At 54.5% G+C, this 25,623-nt stretch overlaps 1 protein-coding gene across 1 annotated transcript in view; it reads left to right on the top strand.

Annotated features, from left to right (window-relative positions):
- The window catches only part of DPYD (dihydropyrimidine dehydrogenase), a 323,607-nt gene that overhangs the window by 140,139 nt on the left and 157,845 nt on the right, over positions 1 to 25,623 (top strand). The window contains exon 12 of the mRNA XM_028503389.2: positions 15,717 to 15,881. Coding sequence (XP_028359190.2) covers positions 15,717 to 15,881 — 165 coding nt within the window. The remainder of the gene's footprint in view (positions 1 to 15,716; positions 15,882 to 25,623) is intronic.

Here is a 25,623-nt window from a genome sequence, read left to right as displayed (position 1 = left end):
CCGCGGTCTGCAAACAGGCAGGGGATCGCGGCTGCGGAGATTTCCCTGAAAATCGTTTCAGGTCTCTCACCACGGTCGACACTCACTCACATCTGAATGGGAAATGTTTTGACAAGGAGCAGGGTTACTGACTGCTGTGTGTATGCTATGCAGGTATTCACAGTGTGTTTCTACTTAAGGAAAAAAGTGCTACTTAAAAATTACATTGTCTCAGAACGGTTCGGTCTGCACTCATTCCACAAGCTGAAGCCCTACTGAAGTCAGTGAGGGCGGGGAGTGCAGATTGGTGGCCAGTGTGAGCTTAATGGGGGGGGGAGTTGCAGCATCGCGGTTTCTGCCGTCAGGTGTCACGTGGCATGGATGCTGTGCCCAGGGGAGAAGTTTGAAAGAAAACCTGGTGTTCCCCCCTCAAGAAGTAGAAATGAATTAAAAATATGGGATTAGAAGAGACCTTTTTGAGGCTTTAGGACCTAAAAGGGAAATCTGATACTGCATACATGAGATGTATCCATAAGTGCTGTTAATTTTTTTTTAATTTTTAAAATTTGTATTTATTGATTCTGAGAGAGAGAAGGAGAAGCACCAGATGGTTGCTCCGCTCACGGATGCACTCACCGGTAGCTTCTGGCACGTGCTCAGGCCAGGGAACCCGCAGCCCTGGTGCGTCGGGAGGATGGTCCCAGGGGCCGGGCCATGCACCCAGGGCTCAGCCCCTGCAGTGTTTAAGCCAGCGCTGAGGTGCCTTCCCTGCGACAGAGACACCGTGACAGCTGGCTGCAGAATCTGACGTTGCTACTTTTAGGATCTGTGTTTAATCAGAGGGTGCAAGGCCCACGGACCAAACTCTTTTGTAGCGTTCCCTCCACAGCCCCTGAGAACTTCGTCCCGTGAACAGTGTGATTGCAACAGCTTGTGGGTTCTCGTGACGTAGAGCCTCTGGTCTAACCTCACCACAGCTCTCAGAAATGAGAGTTTTACATCTTCGCATCCTGTTGTCTAATGTTGTTATAATTAAGGAAACCGTCCCACAGGAGTGAGTAAATGATTCAGGGTCACGTGGCTATTAAATGGTGAAGCCACAGTTTTCACTGAGGTTTATCTAACCCCCAAACCAGCAGTACAATGCTCTTTCCCATCTTCTTTAAAATGTTACTTTAGAATGCATCGAAAGCAGCCTAAAAAGAGAGCTAAGACACAGACGAGCAGCGAGCCCTCACAGGTACACAGTATACACGGTGTTTACTTTGTGTGTGTTTACTCTCAGGGCTAACACCGCTAGTATCTGCTTCCTTTCCGGGTCCATTAGGTGCTTTCCTCATGGAAAACAAGTTTTCAAATCTGTAAAAAGATAAAAAGAAGTTTGTTACATATAATAAAGGGGGCTATTCAACAAGAAGATACAATGTTTGTAGACATTTATGCACCAAACGTGTGAGCACCTGAATACATAAAGCAAGCACTGACAGACCTAAGTGAAGAAATAGACAGTGATACGGTACTGGCAGGGGATGTGACAACCACCTGTATCTCAGTGGGTACATCTCGGAACATACATTAAGGAAATTGGCCGTAAATGGCGTGTTACATCAGATGGACTTAGATACTTACCTAACAGTCCATCCGGAAGCGGCGCGAGACCAGTGAAGTGTGAGGAGCGACACTGCCAGTTACAGGGTGCGGCAGAAGCTGCCTCAGAGGGGTGTTCATAGTCACAAGCGCCTGCCTCGAGATACAAGGGCAGTCCCAAAATAGCAACGTGATTTTACAGATCGGGGAACCGGAAAAAGAAAAACAGTTCAAAGTCAGTTGCAGGAAGGAAATAACAAAGGCTAAAATGGAAATAAATGGAATAGAGACTCAGAAAGAGAAGAGATCAGTGAAACTAAGAGCGGATCCTTTGGAGAGATAAGCAAAATGATGGATCTGTAGCTGGGCTCATCAAGGAAAGGAAGAGAGAGGATTCCAATAAATAAAGTGAGAAATAAAAGGGGGGAGGTGTTACAGCCGATACAGAAAAGTACGAAGCACTGTGGGAGACTGCTAGGAACAGGTGCACACCAACAAATTGAACAACTTAGACAAATTCCCTGAAAAATACGCCTCGCAAGACTGAGTCATGATAAAGTATCTGAGCATATCCCTCACCAGGAAAGACATTAACTAAATCACTAATCAAAATAATCAAAACCCTCACATCAAACAGAAGTCCAGGGCCAGGAAGCCTCACCGGTGAGTTCTCTTCATGAGAAAACTCTTCATTATTTTGGGAACTCACCAGTGAGGCTTCCTGGTGAATGAAGAACGAGAGAATTCTCTTCATGAGTTTTCAGAACTTTTCCAGCAGCTCACACACACCCAATAATACATACAAGACCATCCATGGCCTCCCCCCCACTTCCAGCTCTGATGTTACCAATTTTTCAAGTATTTTGCTATATAGCAAAGCCATACTGGGGCAGTGGCGTCTCCTGGTCATCACCCGCGCCTTCCTGTCTGTCGGGAAGGTCGGGCGGTGTTCACGTCGCTGGGGACGCTTCCTTCTCTCCCTCCCTCTGGGGGACGACTGTGCGTACCCTCCGACTGTCTTTCTCGCCCCCCCCCAAATAATAGGGAAATACTGACCACTTTTTCTATCGAATCATTTGCCTGTCACATTCGAGGAGTAAGCTTGTACATAGTAATCTTAAACATATCTTTTTATGTCATTTACTTTTAGCCTGCTCTTTATAGCTTTTATGCTCCGAAGTTTGCCTTTGGCAAAGCATTGCGCTGCTCCAGGTGCAACATCAGGCAACACCGAAAGCGTTTTGAGAGAATTTGTCTGCTCTCTGCCTCACCTTTCACGCCATTCTTTTTATTTTCTTCCTCTAAGCAACTACTTTTGACTCTTACTGCTTTTTAGTTTTTTCAGTCCATGGTTCTGAATAATTCTTGCCTTGACATTTTTTAGACGTTCTGTACTGACTTCCTGCTGCATTTCCTGGGGATTTGGGTCTCGGTTATTGATGCTGACCCTCCCACGCCCGTGTACGTAGTGTTCTCTGTCCACTGGAGTGGCGTGCGCTGTCTGTGTTCCCCTTGTCTTACACACGTCTGTCTCCCGTGGACTTCGTACTTGTACAGGGGACACACCCTGTCCACTCCCGCCTCCGGCCGCACCGTCTGTGGACGTCTGGGCTGGCCATCGGCGGGAGTCCGCTTGTAGCCATCCGACCGGCTGTTTGAAGTGCGTGCCTGCGGCCAGCAAGTTGCGGACGTTACTGCCTGCACGACCAGCCCGATCCCCCGCTTCGCCTCCGAGCCGGATCTCCAGCCGCACCGGCCTCTGCCGCGCTCCCCGCCCACGCGGGCCAGCCGCCTGTAATCGTCAGCCCCTCCTGCGCGGACGCATGCGCGGTGCCCTGTTGGAGACCGCGTGAAGGCTTGCAGCTCTGCCTCCTGCCGCCTCTGTACGGGGGCGCCGACCGCGCGGTGCTTATGGTGACCCGCTTGCCTAGGGGTCTGACCGACGCCACTCGGTGAGACCTTGCCTTGCGGCGGTCGCTGCCGCGCCACACCTTGCCTCGGTATCAGAGCCACTCCGTTTCTTCGGATGTTGTCGTTTCCAGAGCAGAACGCTTCGTAGGGGCCCGAGTGGAAGCGCCCCTTGCCGGCCCGTGTTAGCTCACCGATGCCGGGCGCCGCAGCGCTGGGACGGCCCGTTTCCTGCTGCAGCGCCCAGGGGGCCTCGGCTCACGGCCCCCCATGCTGTGTCCTGGCTGTACCTGGGGTGCAGCACGTGCTTTCCTGTCTCCCCCGTGCCCACCAGCAGCCCGGCACGTGCTGGCCCTGGCCCCCTCGTGCCACTGGTGACAGTACTGGCCGGGCTTGTTCTCTGCTGTCCCCCGTCACCGGGCGGGGGGGGGGGGGGTGCCCTCTGACCTGGGAGTCTCATCTGCCATCACTCTTTCTTTCTTTTTTTCTTTTTTCAAGATTTATTTATTTTTAGAGGGGAAGGGAAGGAGAAAGAGAGCGAGAGAAACATCAGTGTGTGGTTGCCTCTCCAGTACCCCCTACTGGGGACCTGGCCTGCAGCTCAGGCATGTGCCCTGACTGGGAATCGAACCAGCAGCCTTTTCAGCACTCAATCCACTAAGCCACACCAGCCAGGGCTGTCATCACTATTTCCTAACTTCATTTTGGGCTGGCTTGTCGCTTGGTTTTCCAAGGCAAAATGACAACAAATGAACAAAAAAGAATGAGAAAAAAATACAGCAGTGACCTGCTGTTGCCTAATATTTCTCGCTGCCATGTCACGCGGGGAGAATGAGGAAAGACAATGTCGGAGGACAAGGAAAGAACAATGAAGACGCAGCACAGAAGAAACCCTGGAAATTGTTCGAGACAGCAGGAGTCGAGAACTCTCTTGTAAACGTAACAAAAGCGGGTTCCCTGATGCAGCTGTCCAACCTCCATCACAGAGAGAGAGAGGGAGAGAGAGAGAGAGAGAGAGAGAGAGAAAGCGGTGACAGCGGCCGCCGTGAGAGACCCAAGACAACAAACACCAAAAGGGGCAGGTGGGGTCGTGCCAGAAGATTCCAGAAGCACAGGAAGTTCAGACCTGGGTCGGATGCTGGACGGCGACAAGGAAGCACAGACACTGGCCAGAGGAGAAGCAGAGGGAAGCGGGAGACCCAGAGCGGCAGACGCCTCTGACGAAGACCCCTATGGTTGGGGGGGCGGGGGGGGGAGAACCTGTGACTCTGGGAAGCCGCCCAGGGAGCATCTGGAGGAGGCCGGGCACCGGTGTCAACGGGATACCCACAGAGTTCCCTCAGGCCGCAGAGGCCAGCGCTGTCCAAACCCCAACAAGAACACGCCGACAGACACAGAGGACAAGGCACGGGCTGACCCTTGCAAGTGCAGGCCGAGTCGCTGTCTGCAGCAGAGGACATGCCCCGGGGCGCAGCGGTGACCCCAGGACCCCCCTCTCATCTCCCGGGCAGGCCGAGGGAGGCCCCGGGCGATGCGGCGTGGGACGCGCCCGGCGTTCCGGTGGATCAGAGAGGCAGGAGCCCCGAGGTCCAAGGGCAAAGGTTTGCCGCTCGCTAGCGCTCCGGAGAATTCAGGGGCAGGCTGGCCTCTGTGTCACAGGCCCCAGCGCAGCCGCCACCACCGACATGGTTCCACCGGCAGAAAGCAGCGACGATCCCAAACAACCTCTGTGGAAGAAGGACGTGCCGGAGCGGGGCTGCATTTGAACTTCAAGACGACAGACACGATGGCAGCTGCAGGCCAAACGCACAGCTCCAACATGGACGGTGGCAGCGGCGGCACCGGTAGGGATTCTGGCATGGCGGGAGGCGTTGCTTCTCGTTGTCCAGCGTTTCGGGGTGCTGCTCAGGAGCACCTTTGCAGGAGGAAAGACAGAGGGAAGAGCAGGAAGGTGCGATCATTGCGTCGGGGGAGCAAAGCAGTTTCAGAAGTTCGCAGACTACTTCTCAGGGACCCGATGGGTGTCAGGTGACTCCTCCAGGTCTGGGGAGGTCGGGAAGACCAGGCGTCCCCTGGCACGTTGTCCCCTGACTGGTGCCAGGGTGCAGGTGGCGGGGTCAAGGCTGGGAATGGCGGTCGGGCACACAGGGAGCCGTGTCTGCTGCGTTTGGTTTCTCTGGAATTTGCTTGGCTGATAATTTGACATTGAGACTAGTTAATTTTTTGTTGTTACAAATAATGCTCTAAATACTACCGTGTGCACGTCTTTACATGCTCTGTGACTCACATCTGAAATAAATCCCTAGAAATGAGGTTGTGGTTCAAACAGAAAATTTTACAGCACTTCCTGTTACCTACTTCTTTCAGCTTTTCCAGTGTAAACTCTGTTAACTGTCCCTGGATTTCCCCGTTTCTTCAAATTCTATGAATGCACAGCTTTGCCATTAAAACACATTCTGATTTGATGTGTACATAATGAGCTACCATTTTAACATTTACTTCTTCGGCTACTAATGAGGTAAAGTGATTTTTTATTGTTTCATCTTTAATTTTTCATGTGGATTTCTATTTTGTCAGGCATTTCTATCTTTTGACCATTTCCCTAGTAGAGGGCTCACCTCTTTCTCACTGACTTTAAACCCTTTGTCCTCACGCATGTCCGCTTTCCCCCACAGACGCCGTCTCTGGGCTGGAGTTGGGAGAGTCAGCACCCAGCAGCTCCCTTGGCTGGGACAGGGACCCGGGGCAGGGGCAGGTCTGTCCAGGGTGCAGAGCGACCAGAGGGGTGGGCAGCCTGAGTCTCGGGCACGACTTCCTGACCATGCTGCCCTGTGGGCGTGCGTGGGTACGAGACAGGAGGCCGACCGGCTGAGGACGGGCTCGGGGACACCGCCAGTCCAGTCTCTGTCACCTGCTCGTCCAGGCTCCCTCCAGGGCGGAGACTTAGCTGCCCCCTCTGATGCAGCTGCAGCTCCTCAGCGACAGATCCCTTAGTGGCCACACTCAGTGGAGGAGACCTCAGCAGGACCCTCGTGCGCCTCGGATGGGGCCCGCATTCCTGGAGCTGTCGTAGCGAGGGACATGTGGCCAGAGGTCCAGTCTTGGGGCGTCTCTGAGGCCAGAGAAGACAGAGGTTAGCAAACCCAGGCCCACGTGGCAGATGTGGCACCCTCCTGTGTTTCGGAAGCACAGGCCTCCGGGGGCCCAGCCACACCGTCCGTCTGTGCCGGTGCCTGACAAGTGGCCCTGGTCGCTGGAACGGAGCCCGTTATCCCTAACGCATTCTGAGGTCTGGCACTGCGGTGTCTTTGTCCGCCTGGGGGTCTTTGTTTTGTTTTGATTTGCGTTTATAAGACCTGTGAAGCCATATGGATCACCTATTAAGCAAAACATCCTTTATGAAAGTAAAAAAAAAAAAACCCAGAACAACTTCGGAGGACGGAGGCAGGAAGTTTTTCAAATGTCCTTCGGTTTCGCATTCGCCTTTGCTCAGAGGAGACTTGTGCAGGGGGGGGCGGAGTTCAGCCTGGCTGGGGAAGCACTCATTGTTCCGAGGCTAATTTCAGTCTGTGATAAAGATTGCTTTTTGTGTTCCGTTGAATGTGATACCCAGTAATTGTTTGTCAAGGCCGAGTGCTGTGGTCCGTAATACGCTTATTCAGTGGCGTTCTGTTGTTATCACACAAGGGCCCTAATGTGCGTATGAAAGAATGTCATTGAGGTGGAGTATTAGAATTGTAAGAAACACACTTTCAACTTCACAGGCTTCACTTACATTGGGGGACGTTGACTTTGTACGTTTACTCGAATGATTACGTGTGAGCGGAACGACTTCACAGATCGTTGGCACAAGTAAACTTTTCCCCCTCCTGTTCACCACATCTTCCCATTTTCAGCAATAGGATAGTGGTGGGCAGGACTTTCCTACAATAGCCAAGTGTGTGTGTGTGTGTGTGTGTGTGTGTGTGGAAGCGATTTTAGTGAGTTTCAGATTATTTTTTAAATACTACTTTTCTAGGTCCTTCTGGCTGGTTTAAGAATTGAACTGACATGGGACAGAAGGAAATCAAATGTAATTTGTACCTGCGGGGACTCCGTAAGACTGTGGGGCCCAGGGGCAGTGTGGCCACGGGCTCAGCCTTTCTGGGCCAAGGGGGAGGGGGAGGACCCTAGGCCTTCCCAGGGCAGGGTGGCAGGCCAGGTGCCTGGAGGTGCGGAAGCCAGTGTCTGCCGGACCACCTGTGACAATGGGCCGGACCACCTGTGACAGTGGGCCACAGAGAGGGCTTCCAGCTCCGGGCCCCGCCCTGCCCCCAACGCACCTGGCCCGTCCTTCGCAGTGACCTCTGCTGATGGTCCTCTGCCCGGACCAGCCCTTCATCTAAAGTTTGTAGGCAGTTAGCAGGGAACGGAAGAGCTCTTCCCGAGTCTTTTGTTTCTTAAAAACAGCCACCCGAAAATAACCCTAATGCCAGAGAGACTATTTTGGGGTGTTTAAATCCTGCTCCCCTTTCCCCCACAATCGTAAATTGGCGTCACAGACCACAAAGCCTTCCGGACGGCAATACTGCTCCTCTGAGATGTTCCCCGTTGTACGGACGGGGACCGGGGCCAGGACTGGGAGCCACCTGCATTCCAAAATTGTTGGCGTGTTTTGGGGGCCCACAGAAGGTTGAATTCTTGGGGGACACGTTTTCCTTCTAGTCCAAGGCGAAGGCTGGAGAGGACGCCCACCCCCTCCCCCACTGCCCTGCGGTGGGTTTCCGGCACGCAGACGGGGGAGAGCGTCCCTGTTGGCCACCCTCCTCCTCTGTGGGGGTTGCTGGTCTACCCCCACCGAGTCTGGGCCCTGCCCTTGCCCTCTCTCGCGCTTCTGAGCCGCTCAGACTCGGGGTCTGGGCCACTGGGGCCTAGACACCTGGTGGGCAGACGTCACCCTGCGGTGACTTTGTCCTGGAGGATCTCCGCGGTCTTGTCTTTTCTGGTCTCCAAGGAACGTCCTTCTGTTGACACGGGCACAGCCGTGCCTCTTCTGCTCGGGCTGCTTCCTGTCCGCCCGGAGTTCCCTATGGGGAGGTTCCCCGCCCCCCGTGTCCTGTGAAGCCTGTGGCAGGCCCGGGAAACCCCTGTCCGGCCCCACGAGGTGCTTCCTTCCCTCCCCAGGACCCGTCTCGGCCACAGGGACGGCTAGAGGAAAGCCCAAGGACTCATACAAGTCTTATGTAAAGTCAAAAAAATACTTCATCACCTCCAGTGACAGCTCCGCCCCGGTACTTGGAGACGAGGAGCGATCATCGGCGCGGGCTCCTGCCTGCGCCCTCGCGGCTGCGGTTCGGGGCGCGAGAGGTCTCTCCAGGGCCCGCGACGCGAGCCAGCGTCTTCCGGGCGGGCCGGCAGGAGTCTCTGAGTTAATTACGGCTTGGCAGAGTGTGTCTAACACCTCTTATCTGAACAGTGAACCCGATAATTTAATCAGCCTGTCCCCTGATTAATCACATTCTCATCCATCTGATATCAGTGCTGAGAAGGCTCTTCGTCTGCTTCTTGTGAAACTTATCTCCGTGAAGGCACAGCTGCTGCGGGCTGCCAGCATTAATAACTCGAATAGGAGACAGAGCACAGTGAGTTCTCGAGGCTGCAGGCACAAAGTTGGGGCTCCCTGAGACAGCCATGGGCGACGCCCACGCCCGAGTCTCCCTCCAGCCCCTGCTGCCCGCTGCCCCCTCATTTCCTGGCTCCCGGCCTCAGCCCCCGCCGCCGCCGCCGCCCCCCACTCCCTCCTCCACCGCCTCTGCAGTCAGCCGGGGGGTGGACGGGGGAGGGGGGGGGGTGGGCGAGTGCGTGCGTGCTTATTTATCAAGTGCCACAGGCGGGCGTAGGCTGTGTCACCCCACCTACTATCCAGCACGTCTCGGGGAGAGAGTGAAGCCTCTTTGACAGATGAGAGCGTCAGAGTGCCCCGGGAACCTCACCTCACCGTGTACAGAGTCTCAGACTCCTCGAGAAGGGGCTCGGGGACGGACGAGAAGCTAAGCTAGTGGGGCGCAGTGCCCGGTCCCTGACCAGCCAGGCGTAATTGCAGTGTTAGAACGGGCTCGGGGATGGACGAGAAGCTAAGCTAGTGGGGTGCAGTGCCCGGCCCCTGACCAGCCAGGCATAAATGCAGAGTTAGAACGTGGTCTCCGCGCTGGCGAGACCTCTAGATCCTTCAGGCGTGTGACGGCATCTAAGACGGGTTGTCTTAGTCTGGGCCAGTGTAAATGCCAGAGAGCACGCGAGTCGGTTTCCTTCCTGGACACACAGTAGGCCCTCGGGACACACAGTGGGCACTCTGCCCCCTGGGCTTCCAGCATCGGCTTCCTTTGGAAGCCCCCACCAGTGTAAATCGTGCTCCTGTCCATTCCGGAGCCCAGGGTGCTGCCGTGTTTCTTTGCTCCGCCTTATTCCTCCTTCTCTCGCCCCTGACTCAGGGTTTTCATCCGGTCAGCTCTCCCGGCCCCGGCCGGGGCCAGTTCGAACTCCGGACCAACGCCGGCACGCGGCACCTGCCCAGCTGCGCTGGGAGCCGGAAACACGGGACGGGTTCGGGAGGCCCCTGGAGCTTTGATCTCGTAAGGCTTAGGGTCACGAGGCTCGGGAATGGTGTGTGGTCGATTCAAGACCAGGGAAAGTTTCATTTTTCTGGATGGTGATAATTTCATCTCTTTTACAGCCATTTTCCTCATTGTATCAATGTCCACGTGGCATCTTTTCTCTGAGCTTTGTAAGGGGAACCGGCGTAGACCGGACCCGGTGCCCCAGCCCCTGCAGGACCACCTGCTGGGCCCCGACAGCCCCCTGGCCGACAAGAGCGCCCGTGGGAACCCTGACCAGCTCTGCCCTGCTGGAGGCGGTCAGTGAGACCAGGGCGACTGACACCCACGTTCAGCCCAGCAGAGCCTCTGCTGCCAGGTGTAAAACTGGGCCCAAGAGACCACAAGTTTCAGGGAGTGACAACCCCACAACTTGTGTCTTGGGGCCCGGCCGCTTCCCGTGTGCCCGTACGTGACCTGAGAGAGGGGGACCGCTCCATGGAAAGACGGAAGGATGAAGAAGTGAGTGAAAGGAAGTGGGGAGACGAGGCCAAGGACCGTACCGTGTGCCACGGAACTCCCTCCCTGGCTTTCTGTGAAATACTCATCATTTTCCTTAGATTTACCTACCGTACCCGCTTTTTAAAGTTTAGCTCATTCCAGTTGCTTTTTCTTGCAATTAACATGATCCTTATTCTCACCGCACACATCACGTGTTACGTGATCACCGCTACTGTGGTTACTGCCCGTGCCACATAGATGCCCCCGAACCCCAGTCTCGCTGCTGAGCTGGCCGGGGCTGGGTAACAGCGGCCACAGCGCTGCCGTCCCGGGAAGCCCCGGCTGGCCCGGCCGGCAGCAGCCCGCAGGGCGCTGGGAAGACGGAGTGAGCTGATGCATGGGAAAGGCCCGTGCTGTACACACTCACATCACTGTTTCTGCAAGTCCGGGGCCACTGTCTCGCAGTCACCTGTCTTGCATTGCTGTGATAACGCTGTCATTCTTGTTTACTGTGTCTTCCATGTAGATGGATGGATTTAAAGTTCCCGATGACAAACGGCTAAATGTTGTCACTAATTCGGGTTTCTGCATGCTGTCTTTCTATAAGACGACTAGGATAGAAAGATGGATATATTGTGGAAAAATGGTCATCCTACCCGCTCCACCCCTCTGAAACAACCACACAGAGACTATTCTGACCATATAAGGTTTATTTTTGAGAGTAATCAGATATTTATCTGTGCGGTCCAAGAAGACAAGGGAATGTTACAAGCCTCTTTTGTAACAGTGGACCCCTGGACTCGGGCCGCCGCTACATTGTGTCTCACTCTGTCCTCTTCCCGGGCAGCGGCCTCCAGGTGGGTAATCAGGGAACAGGGTCGCGGGTCAGGGCATTTGTTAGATTTCCTCACAGCGCGAGTCTCCTCTCGCGTGGAACAACACCTGGTTAAATCCCACTGACGGGGGAGTGGGATGGTACCGAAGACAGTTAATGCTGCGGTGCGTGTCCGTTCTGAAATTCTAGCCCATAAAACCAAATAATTGAAAGATTTGTTTGTCAAAACGCAGCCAGTTCCCAGAAGCACCTTGGAAATTAGAAAAGAAGCGAATACCCCCAAGATTTAAGTTAGAGGTTTTGGGGCGGGCCGCTCAGACTCTCTCGACAGAGTGTGACAGTGTTCTCGGCGCCACCACAGCCCCATTAAACGGCTCCCTCTCTCCGTCACGTGTTGCTGCCTTTCAGGAGTAAGTTTCTTTAAATGTGTGTGTCGCTGATACTTTCAGAAAGCCGTTTGCCCTCCGTTGCCCCCCAGCATCCACCCATTCCAGTTAGTACCTGCTCTCCTGATCATTTTTAATTATTCTCTTACCTATTCTTTGTCACATAAGTATGTCTCGCTGAACAATATATTGTCATGCTTTGCTTGTTTTGGATCTCATAGTCTATTTTTTTCAGTTTGCTGTTTGCATTTAATAGCATATCTCTGAGTCTCTTCTGTTCTGGTAGAGTAGCTGTGGCTCACTCTGCAGACTGTTTTATTTTCATCCAATTTTCCGGACCTCATTTCTCTGCTAGTCTCTTAGCAAGGCATCTCTGCAAAGTCCTTTTTCCATTTATTGAGACCATCGTGATGATCTTAATCCAGTAGTAACCATGGAAACACTCTAGTTGATTTTTTTTTAGGATAAGAGAGGTCAAGTAAATGAACTTAAACATATAATCAGCCTGTTTACCATTTAAATCTCTTTACTAATGCTGAAAAATCACTATCATTACCTCAAATGTTAAGAGGTCACTAACACTCGATTTCATAATGGTGGTTGCGATGTCACATAAAGAAGAGATATCGCCTCACAATTCCTCAGCTAGAAACATCAATTTTATAAAATCTGAATATTGTTAATGCACTGAAGATTAGGACTGTGGTAGTTCATCTTCTTTGTTATAGAGAATGAACTCTTATCTGTGCTAACTGTTCTTGAATATGTTTATTGCTTATATTAACTCCCTTAGGCAATGCTAATATGATTTAGCTATTAAATATTAAAGCAAATTACTACCTTATAAAATTATACTCAAATTCTAGTATTCCCAGGTGAAAAGCTTTAGTAAGTTAGTGCCCAATTACTGGAGCTCTAAGTCTAATCATGTAACGAGGATAATGGGTCACATCCAAGTTTTCACTCATCTTTCACTTAATTTGAGAATTCTAAGAAATCTCAAGTCATTGGAGAAGGTTTTTGACAAACCAGTAGCAGGTAGAACTGAATTTGGGGAAGAAAACCTAGAATAAAATCTCTGTCACTAACTTACAGTTGGGTGGTCATGAGTTGGTGGGCCCTTGGGTTGGATTTGGAATGCGCTGAGTTTTTTCATTGCTGCGGGGGGAACAGCTGACCCCCCGACAGCTGGTAGGTCCAGGACGCCCCCATGGTGGGCATCCGTGATTTGGGCAGCTGTTACGGGTGTTTTATTTTATGATGTTAAACATTTTCCTGACATGCTGTGAAGATGGAGACTCGGCCCAGGGCTCAGACAGGAGAGGGAGAAATCTGAGGAGCCCTCTAACCGGCCAGGGACCGGTTAGGACTCACGTCCCTCAGAGCTGGAAAAGGGGAGATGTTGGTGTGCATCTGAGTGCGGGCATCCTGTTCGGCTCCTAGAGGTCAGACAAGCGCAGCCTTTTAGGGCTAGCCCTGGAGAAGGCCTGGGAAGCTCCAGGGTGACCCAGCCCGAGCACGCTGTGCCGGAGGGGCCTGGGGAGGGTGGAGTGATGGGCCATCTGCAGCACAGCATGTGGGCACCAAGGTCCAGCCCTGGGGGGGTGGGGGTCTGCGCTCAGAGAAGGGGTCCCTGAGGGACCCGGGGAGCCCGGAAATTCCAGCTCCAGAGGGATGGACAGAGCAACACCTGAGGTTGGGACAGAAGCCCAAACGCACTGGGCTGGGCAGCAGTGAGTAGTCCCGCGGAGTTCCCTTGTCTGAGGACGAGGCCGGTGCTAGGGCCTGGGGGTGTGAAAACACCCCTTGAGCACCCCCTAAACGCCAGGGCAGATGCGGGACAGGCAACAATGAGTGGGAAGGGGTCTCCTCCCTTCCAGAGCGCGGACTCCACTGGAAGGTGTAGGCCAGAACACAGATCCCTCCAGTGCTGGGGGGCAGGGGGGACGGGCTGCAGGTGACAGTCGGGGAAGACCTGCATCGCTGTGGCAGTGACCACCGGGGTGGTCAGAGGGCTTCCCTCGGGGCCGACACTCAGCTGAGACCTGAGGCCTGGGCAGGGGCAGAGCCCCCGTGGTGCTGACCGAGCAGGAGGTGCCCCCGTCCGGCCAGTGCATCGCAGAGCGGTCCTTCAAATGCCCCGTTCATGGTCCTAAATGGTCCTTCAAATGCCCCTTCCTTTGCGGAGGTGCCCAGCGCCAGGCACACGTCGCGGTGAGCTGAACGGGGACTCTGTTCACCCACATGGCCACGTTCTCCCGGGCAGCCGCCGGCGTCCGTCGCGGCGAGAAGTATCTGCAGCAGGGACCGGGGCCGAGGGAGGGGGGCCCGCAGTCTGGAAGGTGCGGCGTTTGAGCACAGGACAGAGAAGAAAGCAAGCCTCCATGGAGCGGGGCCGGTTCGGACAGGTCCTCTGAGACCACAGGGCACAGCACGTGGACACGCGCTGGGGGGGGGGGGGGGCAGCTGGGGCTCCAGGCTCTCGGGGTGCGGAGCACGAGCTTCGCTGCCGCGGCAGGAACCCGGCTCGCCAGGCTTCAGCTTCCTCCAGCGACAACTCATCGTCTCCCCCGTGAAGCTCCTGCAACACGGTTCCATAATAGCAAATCAAAGTCAGCCTGGCGCTGGTGCCCACAGTTACAATAGACGCGAGACAGCTTAATTAGTAAAACATTAACTGGCAGGGTTCCTATAAGTAAAAATGTACATATTTAAGGAGGCTCATTGTAACATTTATACCGTTTATTTTATAATATACTAATTCGAATGCAAAAGTGGATGTAAATTGCCAGAAATTAACATGCAATGTGAAGAAAAGTCCTTTCATCCTCTGCAACCGTGGCATTTGGCAGATTCAGGAATAAATAATCTTTTGTGGCAAGGGTATGCCTTATCAAACATATGCAGATCAGTACTAATTAATGCTAATTAAGGTTTCCTGTCTATCTAGTTGGAAAAACGTCCAAATGTTATGAAATCCAGTTAGTATGCCTATTACGCTAATTGTTTTATATGGGGTGGTTCTTAATTAAAATATGTAAATTGACCTTAATTGCTATATACTAATGGGGGTTCATGTTATCTCAGTAAAAGTGACAAGATTTTGAGGAGGGGTACTTAAATGACTAATTCCGATAAATCCTTAACTACATGACCTTTACTCAAAACTAATTTTAATTGGAAGTTGGCTGAAGAAACATTTTTCTTCTTTGTTTCTCTTTAGTTTTTTAGCAATGTAAGAATGTTATTCTTCTTTGTTAATAGAAGCGGTTGAGGGGCGTTAATTTCATTTACAAACAGGTTAATTCGACAGTTGACTGTTTATAGTTACCAAAAAGGTACTGATAAACTCTCACGTCATGCCTGAGGAAAGTGAGTTCTGGTTGAATGTGAGCTCATAGCCAGGGCCCTGCAGGTAAGGTGACCTCGTTAGTTAGAGCACACGTGGAGGTGTGATGAGCCAGTAAGGAGTGCTGACAGGTGCTGGGTGGCTGATTTGTATCCGAGTTACTTCTTAGGAAATTTTTTTCCCGTACAAACATTAACTCTTATTAATTGGAATTAAAATCTCATTGGCAATACTTAGATTAAATAGACTGAAATGATATGCGTACGTTTTACTGATCGTGTTTTTATTATTTAATTGCAAACAAATTAAGATGTGTATGCCCAAAACCAGTGTAAATGAATTTACATATTTTTATTTTTTCCACTATGCTAACCTTATAATCACGGGATGTAATGTCAGCAGAGCTCACATAGCTTATTTTCCTCTTTCATTTGGAACTAGTTAACGTGCAACTGTAATTTAAAATTGTAATTTAAAATCCTTCCATGAAAATGTGAGAAGGGGGCCTGATAAAACACTATCACATGGAAATGAGCATGGAACCAAGACCACAGGTTTTCTCTGTCGGACAGAGACTCACTGTGTCCCTCTTCCACCAGGACATCGTGACGAACGTCTCGCCCAGGATCATCCGGGGGACCACCTCCGGCCCCCTGTACGGCCCAGGACAGAGCTCCTTCCTGAACATCGAGCTCATCAGCGAGAAGACGGCAGCCTACTGGTGTCAAAGCATCACCGAGCTCAAGGCCGACTTCCCAGACAACGTAAGTGTGATTTAACGTCTGAGACAAAAGAATTGGCACAAGTTGGTGAATGTTTATTTAAACATCAATTCATAGGCTTATAAATATTAATGTGCATAATATATTTTATTAAAGAATCTGCCAGTTGCTTTGCTGATGCACGGGAAGATAAAGAGGACAGAAAAGCTCAAGAACTCATAAAAATCCGCCCAGCGTGAGGCTTTGTTATAAATAGGAGGCTTGCAGATGGGAGCCGTGTCTACACGAGCCGGGAGAGGCGTGAACCCCGGGCGTTACTGGGCTGCGTCTCGCCGTGTGTGGCCGGCGCTCATGCAGGGCATGGCCTGACCGCGAGCTGCGGACCGTACGTCACGTTCAGTGCCGGCCCGAGGCAGGGGCAGGGGCTCTTCTCGGAGAATTTGTTTCTGGGTTTTTGTTCCAGTGGGAAATAACTTACCAAATAATGTAATACTCTTTATGCTAAATGAGTGAAGGATCTTTTTATAAAGCCGTTTTTCCCTTTCAAGTAGGGTGCACAGATATTACAGGAAAACCGGGCTTACATGTAGTATTTCATTTCGTGTGGACTTTTTTTTTTTATGTTGCCAGCAGTGTTTTAACCTATGGATGGATGGATAGCATTTCCTCTTCCATGACTGGCTGGAGTTGCCTTACTGCCATTCATTATTCTCGCTCTCTTCCTCCTCCCTCCTCTTGCCCCCACCCCCACAGGTACACGTACCCCCTCCCTCCTTTTCCCTCCTCCCCCCCCTTGCTGGTGGTGAATGGAAGTTTAGGGCAATATGTGTGTGTGTGTGTGTGTGTGTGTGTGTGTGGTAGAAAAGATTTTTTTTTACATTGATTCATCACAGACAAATAAGAATACTTCAGGTATTCTAATGACACATCGTTTAAAATCTAATAAAATTTCTGGATGTTTGCCCAGTGACTGACAAAGGAAAATCTTACCAGGGATTTGAGAGACCGCACTGTTGCTTAACCCACCCAGTTTCACTTTCTTCTGGAACACTCCGAATGTCTCAGAGTTTCTCTCACCTTGAAGCAGAATGTCATGATGCACAGCACAGTTTATCTTCCTCGAGTCCGTCTTTCGGAGGCGACGGGGCCTATCAGGACCCCCTGAGACCCATCACCCTCGCATCAGGGACGCCCCCTTTTCCGGGCCCCAGGGGCAGAGACCTGTGGCTCTGTTACGTGGTCGAGCCGAACAGCCGCCACCCCGAGCTCTTCCCGTGGCAGAGGGCACACGTCTCTGGGGACGCTCCCCCGGAACGGGGGGACAAAGAGCCGTCAGCCACAGGGAAAACTAAGGGCCCTTCTGCCTGGTCGGCCGTGTTAAGCGCCGTGCGAGGTGCTGACCGTGCAGTGACACAACAGCAGCACCACCACCACCACCGCCACCACCTGTGCACGTCTTCGTCCTGCTCGGTCCGTGCCGGGGTGCTCCTGAACGCTTCCTGCACGTGCACACTCACGGAACCCTTTGACCCTTTGACCGGCGGCCTTACGAGGCCGGTACTGTGGCATCGTCCCCGTTTGCAGACGAGGAGGCTGAGGCACACGGGTGGGGAGCGTGCCGAGGCCACCCAGCTGCCCTGCAGTGACGCTGTTCTTTGTTCGAGCTGGACGGTGGCTGTGGGTCTGAATGCTCCGACTAGTAACGGCGCTGTCCTCGGCGGCTGCCTGTCTGACACGGTGTCTCAGGCCCTTGAAGTTCAGTGTTAGTTTTGAATGCAACACAAGAACGGCATGAAATACAATTCCCCGAACACCGCTTTGGCAGCACTTAAATAAACCAACGTATCCGGAGAAAATCCCCTCTCCTGAAGAGCAGCTCTCAGCAAGGGCTTGTGCTGAGCTCGCCACCGCTCCCTACCCCCTCTCGGGCAGCAGCGCGATGCTGCCTGTTGTCACGGGCTCCGGGCAGTGACAGGCAGGACACAGGGCAGCCGCAGGGAAGGCCTCGCGGGTGATGCCACCGCCCAGCAGGGAGGAGGGACACATTCCCGGGGTCCTCTCCATTTCCCTGGAAACGACTTTCTTCCGCGAGCGTGCTTCTTCTCCTGAGCGAGAAAACACTGCACGCGGTTCTCGTTGCCGCCCTTGGCCGTTGAGACGATGCTCACCATCCTCTTCGTGCGTCCTCAGAGCTGATCTTTAACGCGTGCACTCGCCCTACAAAAGGTAACGTCTAAACGCAGCGACAGTGGCATTCTGCTCTGTACCCGGAGAAATAGCGTGCAGGCCCTGCACCCCCGCCGTGCGGGAGCAGGCTGCCCCCCGCCGTCCTGGAGTCGCTCCGAGGCCAGACCAAGGGGCTGAACGGAAGAGGAGGCCCTCCTTCTTCACGTGTAATTATCACTCTCCCCGGAGTTTCGCACACCCTCCTCCGCTGCGTGGCTGCCACCTTGAATGACGGGATCGGTAATGCCGCCCGCTGGGGCCGCGGCTAAGCAGGGGCGAACTCTCCTGAGAAAGAACTCTCCTTGTGCACCCAGGACGTAGAGGTCTCTGCCAACATCAGGGGCAGCACCTCTGCTTCCAGCGAGGAGGCGCAGGCGGGGGGCAGTGAACCTGGAGAGAGCAAGGAGAGCATCGAGGCATCGAGACGCCCTGGAATACGCTGTAGGCGCTGCGTCTTCACCACCAGGGCTCTAGCGAAGCCCACACGCACCCTGAGCTTCCGCTCGGCTTTCAAGGGTTCCTTTCATTTACCAGGAACTAAATTCGGCACACTGGTCGCTGTAGTGACAGTATATTGCTGAGAGCTTTTTTTTTTTTTTTTGGCTCCCAGGCTGCAATTTTGCAATGCTTCTTATGAAATGCACTGTGTAATGAGGGCTTACAGGAACCCATTTTAAGTGAATCCTTTTATTCTCACTGCGAAAGCTTTAGAAATCACACACTTAGGCTTGGAGAGGAAATTCCACCCAAACACGCAGGCTGCGTGTGTTGTGCGGAGGCCGTGCATCAGCGAGCCGAGGCTGACGAGTTCTGCCCTGAGCAGGCACAGACACGGAGTTAGGCACCGGACCGGAGGACTCCGCAGTGCGTGGGCTGGTGAACACGGGAAGCACTCGTGGGCTTTGTCAGGGAAATTGGGGGGGGGGCAATAGTGGGCCTGTAAGTACACTCCCCTGACGGTGCACCTCCAGCCTACAGGGCCGCGGCTGCCGCCCCAGCTCCTCACTGAGGATCCGCTCCGCACGCAGGGAGCAGTTCCCCCGCACGCCCCCAGGCGGCGCTGTCCCACTAGTGTCCCTCCTCCAGCCGGTCCCTGCGTGCCTGGGCACCCTGGTGACACCCAGGCAGGCGCCTTTTGTCGGAAACGTGGTTTCGAGTGCATGGAGTCAAGCTCACAAGGCTGCAAAGGATTAGTTGCAGCAAACTGAAGTCCTCAAACCGTTCTGACATGTGTGGCACAGCTACGCACGTTACCCTAGTGAGGCCCTAAGGAGGGGCGACTACCGCAGCGCTGACGGGGCGGCTCGGGGCGGCCCCGCGACGCCAGGAGCAAGGGCACGCGGTTTGCGGTGGTGTCTCTCGGGCGGGAGAAGTGACCGGATCTGAGGGCGCCACCCGGTCACTGCCTTCCCGGCTGGGGAAATGCTGCGTTTTGGAGGGGGGGGCGGGGGACAGAGGGAGAACGTGTACACGTGTCCCCACTGGAGCTCGTGAATGTCCGGTGTCCCGTCGCGGGTGCCCTGGGTCTCGGGTCCGGGACTGAGTCCCATGGTCCACGGTGCTGGGTGCGGCCCAGACTCTGCCGCGCAGCCTGGGAGCTAGGACCTCGGGTTTGGCCTCGGCCCAGCTCAGCCGTTCCGGGGCCCCAGAGACGCCGGCATTGATGCAATGCCTGTGTGTGTGTGTGTGTGCATGCATGTGTGTCCATGCATGTGTGTCCATGCCCACATCTGTTTAGGAAAGTAAAGCGCAGTCACAGCGGAGCGACGGCACCGGTGCTGTCGGACCACGAGGTGCCCTTGGCTGTCAGGTCCCGGAGCCCGCGGAGCCCAGACAGCCCCTCAGCCCTTCCCCCTGGAGTCCGTGGAGGGTGCTCTTGGGCCGGCAGCTACTGAGCATCCTCGCCAGGAGGGAGGCCCCAGGGGCTCCCACTGGGAGGTTTGGAGCTTGTCCGTCCGTGTTTCTGTCAGTCTCCACACTTCCCCCGTGGGTTCATCTCAAACGAGTTCCGGGAGGCGTGGAGCGGCCCCCGAGGAGAGGGCTGCTCTGTGCCCGGCCTCCCTGCCCCCCCCTCCGCTGGAGTACAAGCAGCGATTCCTAGGGCCAGGCGTGCCGCCTGGAGGGCGTGGGTGTGACCTCCCAGCGCTCCCCCGCTGAAATCCAGGACTGGCAGGGAGTCACGCTGCCTTACCGATCGTTTAAAAAAGATCTATGTGGTCTATAAGAAATACAAATGTAAACGAACCCTAACAGTAACGGAAATTTTAAAAGTTACGGTGGGTAGGGGCCCAGGTGTCCGACACACCTGTGTGAACCCTTCCGGAAGGGATGGAGTTAGGGGCTGAGGGCGCGGGGCGTGCAGCCAGGGTGGGCGGGGCCCCAGCGTCTCCTCCGGCCAGCGGTCAGGGGCGGTCCCAGCCCCACTGGGTCCCCCCCCCCCCCGGGATGGCAGAGCCGACCCGGGTGCTGGCTGCGAGGGCCCGTGAGCGGTGTGTGCGCAGTGTGCCTGACACGCTGCGATCACTCACGACCGTAAAGTCCATTCACCAGGGTGCTGGTATGCATTCAGCTTTTATCCCCACATAAAATAATGATTTGTTCTTACGAAGTGTTCTGAGAGGGCTGTTTGCCACGTCAGAGGGAACAGCGTGTTTATAGTCCTTGAGTTTGCTGCCCAGTGGATTCTGCAAACACGGGAACCAACTCTGTATAAAGGGCCCTATGTCACAGATAATTACCAACTAAAACAAATTAAAGACGGACTCACCAAGTACACTTCTGAGCGACCCTCCGGAACCGGAGCTCACGGCGCGCCACGCAGAACGTCAGGGCTTCTGGCTCCTTGTCCCGTGGGGTGTGCACGGGACGCTCTTGCCTTGGTGGTGGTCAGCTGTCAGTTAGAGTAAGACGTCAATAGTGGCAGTTGTTTCCGTGGTATCAGGACACCAGCAGCTAAAGGGAAAAGAGGTTTAATCCCCAAAATCCAGAGCAGCCGTAACGATGAACCGGCATGGGTACCGTGGCCCCCGTTCTGTCCTTGGCCGTGGCCCACGTGGCCAAGGCCTGTCCTGAGACGGGACTTCCACAGCTCTCCGTAGGAAACGCACTAGCCGCAGCCTGGAAGCGCCGTGGAAGCAGGATTTACATTCTGTGCAACATCAAACAGCTTATGAAATCGGCGCAACAACAGACCCTAAGACCTACGACGCCCGCCAGGAGGGGCCGTGGTCACGGAGAGAGGGAAGCAGGGGAGACAGGCCGTGGCAGAGCCCCGGGACCTCTCTGGCCCGTCACAGGGTCAGGAGCCAGCGGCGTCCCCGAGGTGAGGTGACGGGGGACTGTCCAGAGAGGACAGGTGGCCGGAACTCCCGGGACGGAGCCCCGGACGCGGAGCGCTGCACGCAGTACACCAGCGCCGGCTGCAGCGAGACCGTGAGCCAGGCGTGCGTGCGCCTGACACAGGAGAGGAGGGACGTGGCGGCGAAGACTGCGCGAACTGCCGATCGGAATCCCAGGAAACCTGAATGGGTGGCCGCCCTGCGCGCCCTGGGCCGTGCGGCCGCCGCTGTCGTGTGTCGGGTGTCCTCGTATCCTCCTGAGCATCAGGTCCCATCCCCATCCGGGCATCAGCGCGATGGTTTATAGAATTTGACAAGCGGGTCCCCAAACTCGTATGACAACGCAAAGGGTTGACAGCAGCCCAAGCAATTGCAAAGGAACCGAGTGGACAGTCGAAAGCTTCTGATTTCGAGGCGTATTCTTAAACCTCAGGGATCAGGGCGCTCTGGTGTCGGCGTCGAGACAGAAAACCAGATCGGCAAAGGGGAGCCACCGGTCCCGAGAGCAGCCCGGGAGCCGGTGGCGGTGCGGGGACTTGCATTTCTGACGGAGGCCCAGAGTGAACGAAGTGTGTGTAGTCTGTCCAACCAGCGATGCCGGTAACACCGGGTGTCCACGTGCCAAAGGAGTACGTGTTGACTCGTATCATACCCAGTGTATGCAAATTAATTCAAAATAGTTACAGACTTAGATGACAAGTGTAGCAGTATGAAACTACTCACAACAGAGGAGAAAGTCCCTGTCCCCTTAGGTTGGGCACCTGTTTCCTAGACACGTACCCGAAACACGGTCCTTGAGAGACCAGGGATGAATGAGATTCCATCCGTGTTAAAGATGCTTGTTCTTCAGACCCGTAGATGAGAAAATGAAAAGAGCAATGGGGAGATACCTGCACATCATCTACTCGATAAAAGACTTGCTTCCAGAATTCTCAAAGCCCATATGTAAACTTTTTATAACGTATAGCTTCTGTAGAAGTCTACTTCAATAGGTAGGTTTTAAAATTAGGTTCAGCGTAAAACTACAGTAGCATTTTCCTGGGGTGCACCTGGGAATCACCTCCAGGTTGCGCTGAGCGGCTGAATTCTTGTCTCCCTGCCTTTACTCGCTGCCCGTGCCCACCTGAGACCCCAGGCAGGGGGTGCCCCCCACGAGGCCGTCCAGCATTTGGGTCGCTTGCCCTTTGCCGTGGGGTCGCGGGAATTGGCAGGAGGCCAGAAGCGACCCTAGGAGCGGCGCTGAGAAGCGGAAGGGTGGTTGAGGCATTATTAGACTCCGGCTTCGTGAGACATGAAAATGCACGTGGTCCGTGCCGTTCGGTCAAGGAAAATGCGGCAGAAGACCCACCTGAGCTTTCTAAACAGTCGCCTTATGCAAGCGTGAACTGCCTGCAACACGCTCTTCCCCAGGTTCTCCTCCGCTGTGCCGCTTGCCAGGCTGCCCTCGGGGTGACAGCGTCGTGTCCCCGGCCTGGAAGGACGGCGGTGCTGCCCCACGGGGAAGAGACCGGGGGCTGGCAGGACGCCCTGAACCTGGACTCTGGGTGTCACGGACTGGCTCGGGAGAGCTGCCTTGGAAACGGGGTGTGCCGTGTGTGCGTTTGCCTCGTCACCCGCCGTGTATCCATTGTGTGCCTGCAGCCGAGAAATGCATCATCGCTGAAGGTGGTTTTCAGGTGACTGTCTCGCTCCCCATGCGGGGGAAATGCCGAGAGCGTTCATGAGGAATGAGTTAACTTTGTTAATGGAGCTCCTTGGGGGAGTTGCTGATCTACATACGGATAGCCCAAAAGGAGATTCGGTGTGATATGTTATTCATGCAAAATTTAGGAAAGGAACTAGATGGACTAATCTTTCCGTAATAAATAATTAAACTTAACTTTGTGCTGCTCCCTGCATTTTAATTTTTTTTCACTACGTATCCTTTAAAACCCCCAGTATTAAAATGATCAGTGACTATCTGGTGCTCGATTCGGTTTAAACCATGAGTTTAGCCGTGGCTCTTGGGTTCTAGGGTGGGGGAGGGGGGGCGTGTGAACGTGTCGGGAGTGAACACGCAGACCCAGAGAGCGGTGTGTGCGGTGCGTGTTTCAGGACTGACCGGAGGCAGCGTGGGAGTCAGCGCGGGTGGTGGCGTGTAACGCTGTACCGCAGCAATGGTTGCTGCCGTTCAGACTGTAATTACACCTCCGTCACTGACGTGTGGCAGACCCTCGCACCTCCTCGCCAGCGTTGGGCCCCGTGTCGCATCCGATGACTCATGGTGCCGCCTCGTCTCCCCCTGCCTGACGCCTTCCCGGGCCCCCCTTCCCGGTCCAGCCTCCGCCCCGCCAGCCAGAAGAGATGCCCCGGGGTTCGGTCGTGGCCTGGAAATCCGGGCAGGACTTCCAGTCCGGACGCAGGAAGCCAGAACAGATTAGCACTCACTCCTGCCCGAACCGCCAGAACGAGGCAGATAAAGTGCAAAGTCAGACTTCTGGAAACCTACCAGGGACCTGAGAAGGCCAGTTAACCCAACTGAAGTCAACCCCAGGGAGCCCTTGGCTCCTTTCCGGGGAGAAGAGACTCACGAGCGCCCTGTTCCCTGGGGAAGCAGCGCGAGGGGAGGAGTCGCCTCACGGAGAACCCGGGACAGCCTCCCCGCGTGTGTGGTGGCCGTGTGTGGCGTGGCGGACGGTGCACGAGGGTCCCCAGGCGCCCGGACAGGGAGACCCTGTGGGCCTTTCGCATCCAGCTCTGCCCGCCGGACCTCTGGGAGCGCGGCCCACCAGCCGTGGGCGCGGCAGCAAAGCGGGGAGCTGCACAGCGGGACCAGGGCAGGGGGGCTCCGGAGGCCGGCTGGGGAGGCCTGGGAGGAACCACCCCCCGCCCCAGGCTCCACTCGATAAAACCCAGAGTATAAAATTATACTCAATAAAACCCAGAACAGTGGAAGTGGCCCAGACAGTGACGCCGGCTGATGCCGCGCCACCCCCCCCCCTCCCGCCCCCCCCCCCCCCCCCCGTGTTTCCGGAGCGCCCTGCACGGTTGCGGGAGGCTCGTTCCGCCTGGGCGTGGAGCCGTGTTCCTGGAAATGAAGCGATGCACCCTTTGCCCCCTGTGCCGCAGCCTCACGGGGCCTTGCTCCGCGCTCCCTGCTCTTCCTCCTCCTCCTCCTCACCGCAGGCGTCCCTGAGCACACGTGACTTGTAATTTTTACCTGCTCCCATCTCGGGCAACCGTCCACCGACCCTCGTGGCCTTGGCTCCCCGTCTGAACTTCGCCCTCTGGCCTCTGCTTCCCCCTCGTGCCTCAGCAGCTCTTCGCCATCAGCGGCTCCTGGTCTCGGTTTCCCAGGGGCCCACGCTGCCCCTGCCACCTGGGAGCAGGAGCCACACCTGCCACATCCCCCGCCGGCTGTGGAATCTTCCACGGCGGCAGGTGGACTCTTCCAGGACGAGCTGGGCTCTTTCTCACCCTGAAACATCACCGTCTGCGGCAGGGAGAGGGTAGCAGAATCCGTCGGATATTCTGGTGGACTTTTCTAGAATCCCCACCACCGTCTGAGTTCCTTTCCCTCTCATCAGTACCTCTGCTTCCTTTTTCCATCCCTAGAAGTCAAGGTTGTCATAGCTTCTGGCTTCGACAAAGACCTGTATGTCTGTTAAATGCAATTTGATGTTCACCAGCAACCCCAGAGACCGAGACGGCTGCTGGGTAATTTGACGGGAGAGCCAGACGGGTCCCGGGCCTTCGGCTTGTCCCTACTGTGCGCGTGTGTGCCGGGAAGATCCTCGTTCTTTTCCACGACTGCCTGTTGGACTCATTTGACCATTTTTACTTTTCTTGTCCTGTTTTCTCATGGGAAAATGCATGATGCTTTTAACGTAAGGAGTCACTTTATATTCACATGGATTAGAACCAGAGGCAGTTTTAATGCAGAACAACAAAGGTGAATTGTGTTTCGCAGAAAGCGGCCAAAGCAAATAGCTAAATCAATACCTCGTATCTACTTCCCATGTCTCTTGTAATTATTAATACCTCATTCATCTCAAAACTTCAGAACCATTTCCTTGCAGGTTATACCAAACCAAAAATAGAAAGGAGGAAACAAATGTGTTCATTTATTTACTGACCCCTTGTATAAATTTTTTTTCAATAAAGTGATTATAGATTAGGAATGTCAAGGTATTCAAGCATAGCTTGTCTGTGTCAAATGAGGAACCTTTTCACGAGGGAAC

Source organism: Phyllostomus discolor, chromosome 14 (genome assembly GCF_004126475.2).
Source record: "Phyllostomus discolor isolate MPI-MPIP mPhyDis1 chromosome 14, mPhyDis1.pri.v3, whole genome shotgun sequence".
Taxonomy (NCBI): Eukaryota; Metazoa; Chordata; class Mammalia; order Chiroptera; family Phyllostomidae; genus Phyllostomus; species Phyllostomus discolor.
The sequence above is the reverse complement of the archived record's forward strand: the minus strand, read 5'-3'. Positions and strand labels throughout refer to the sequence as shown.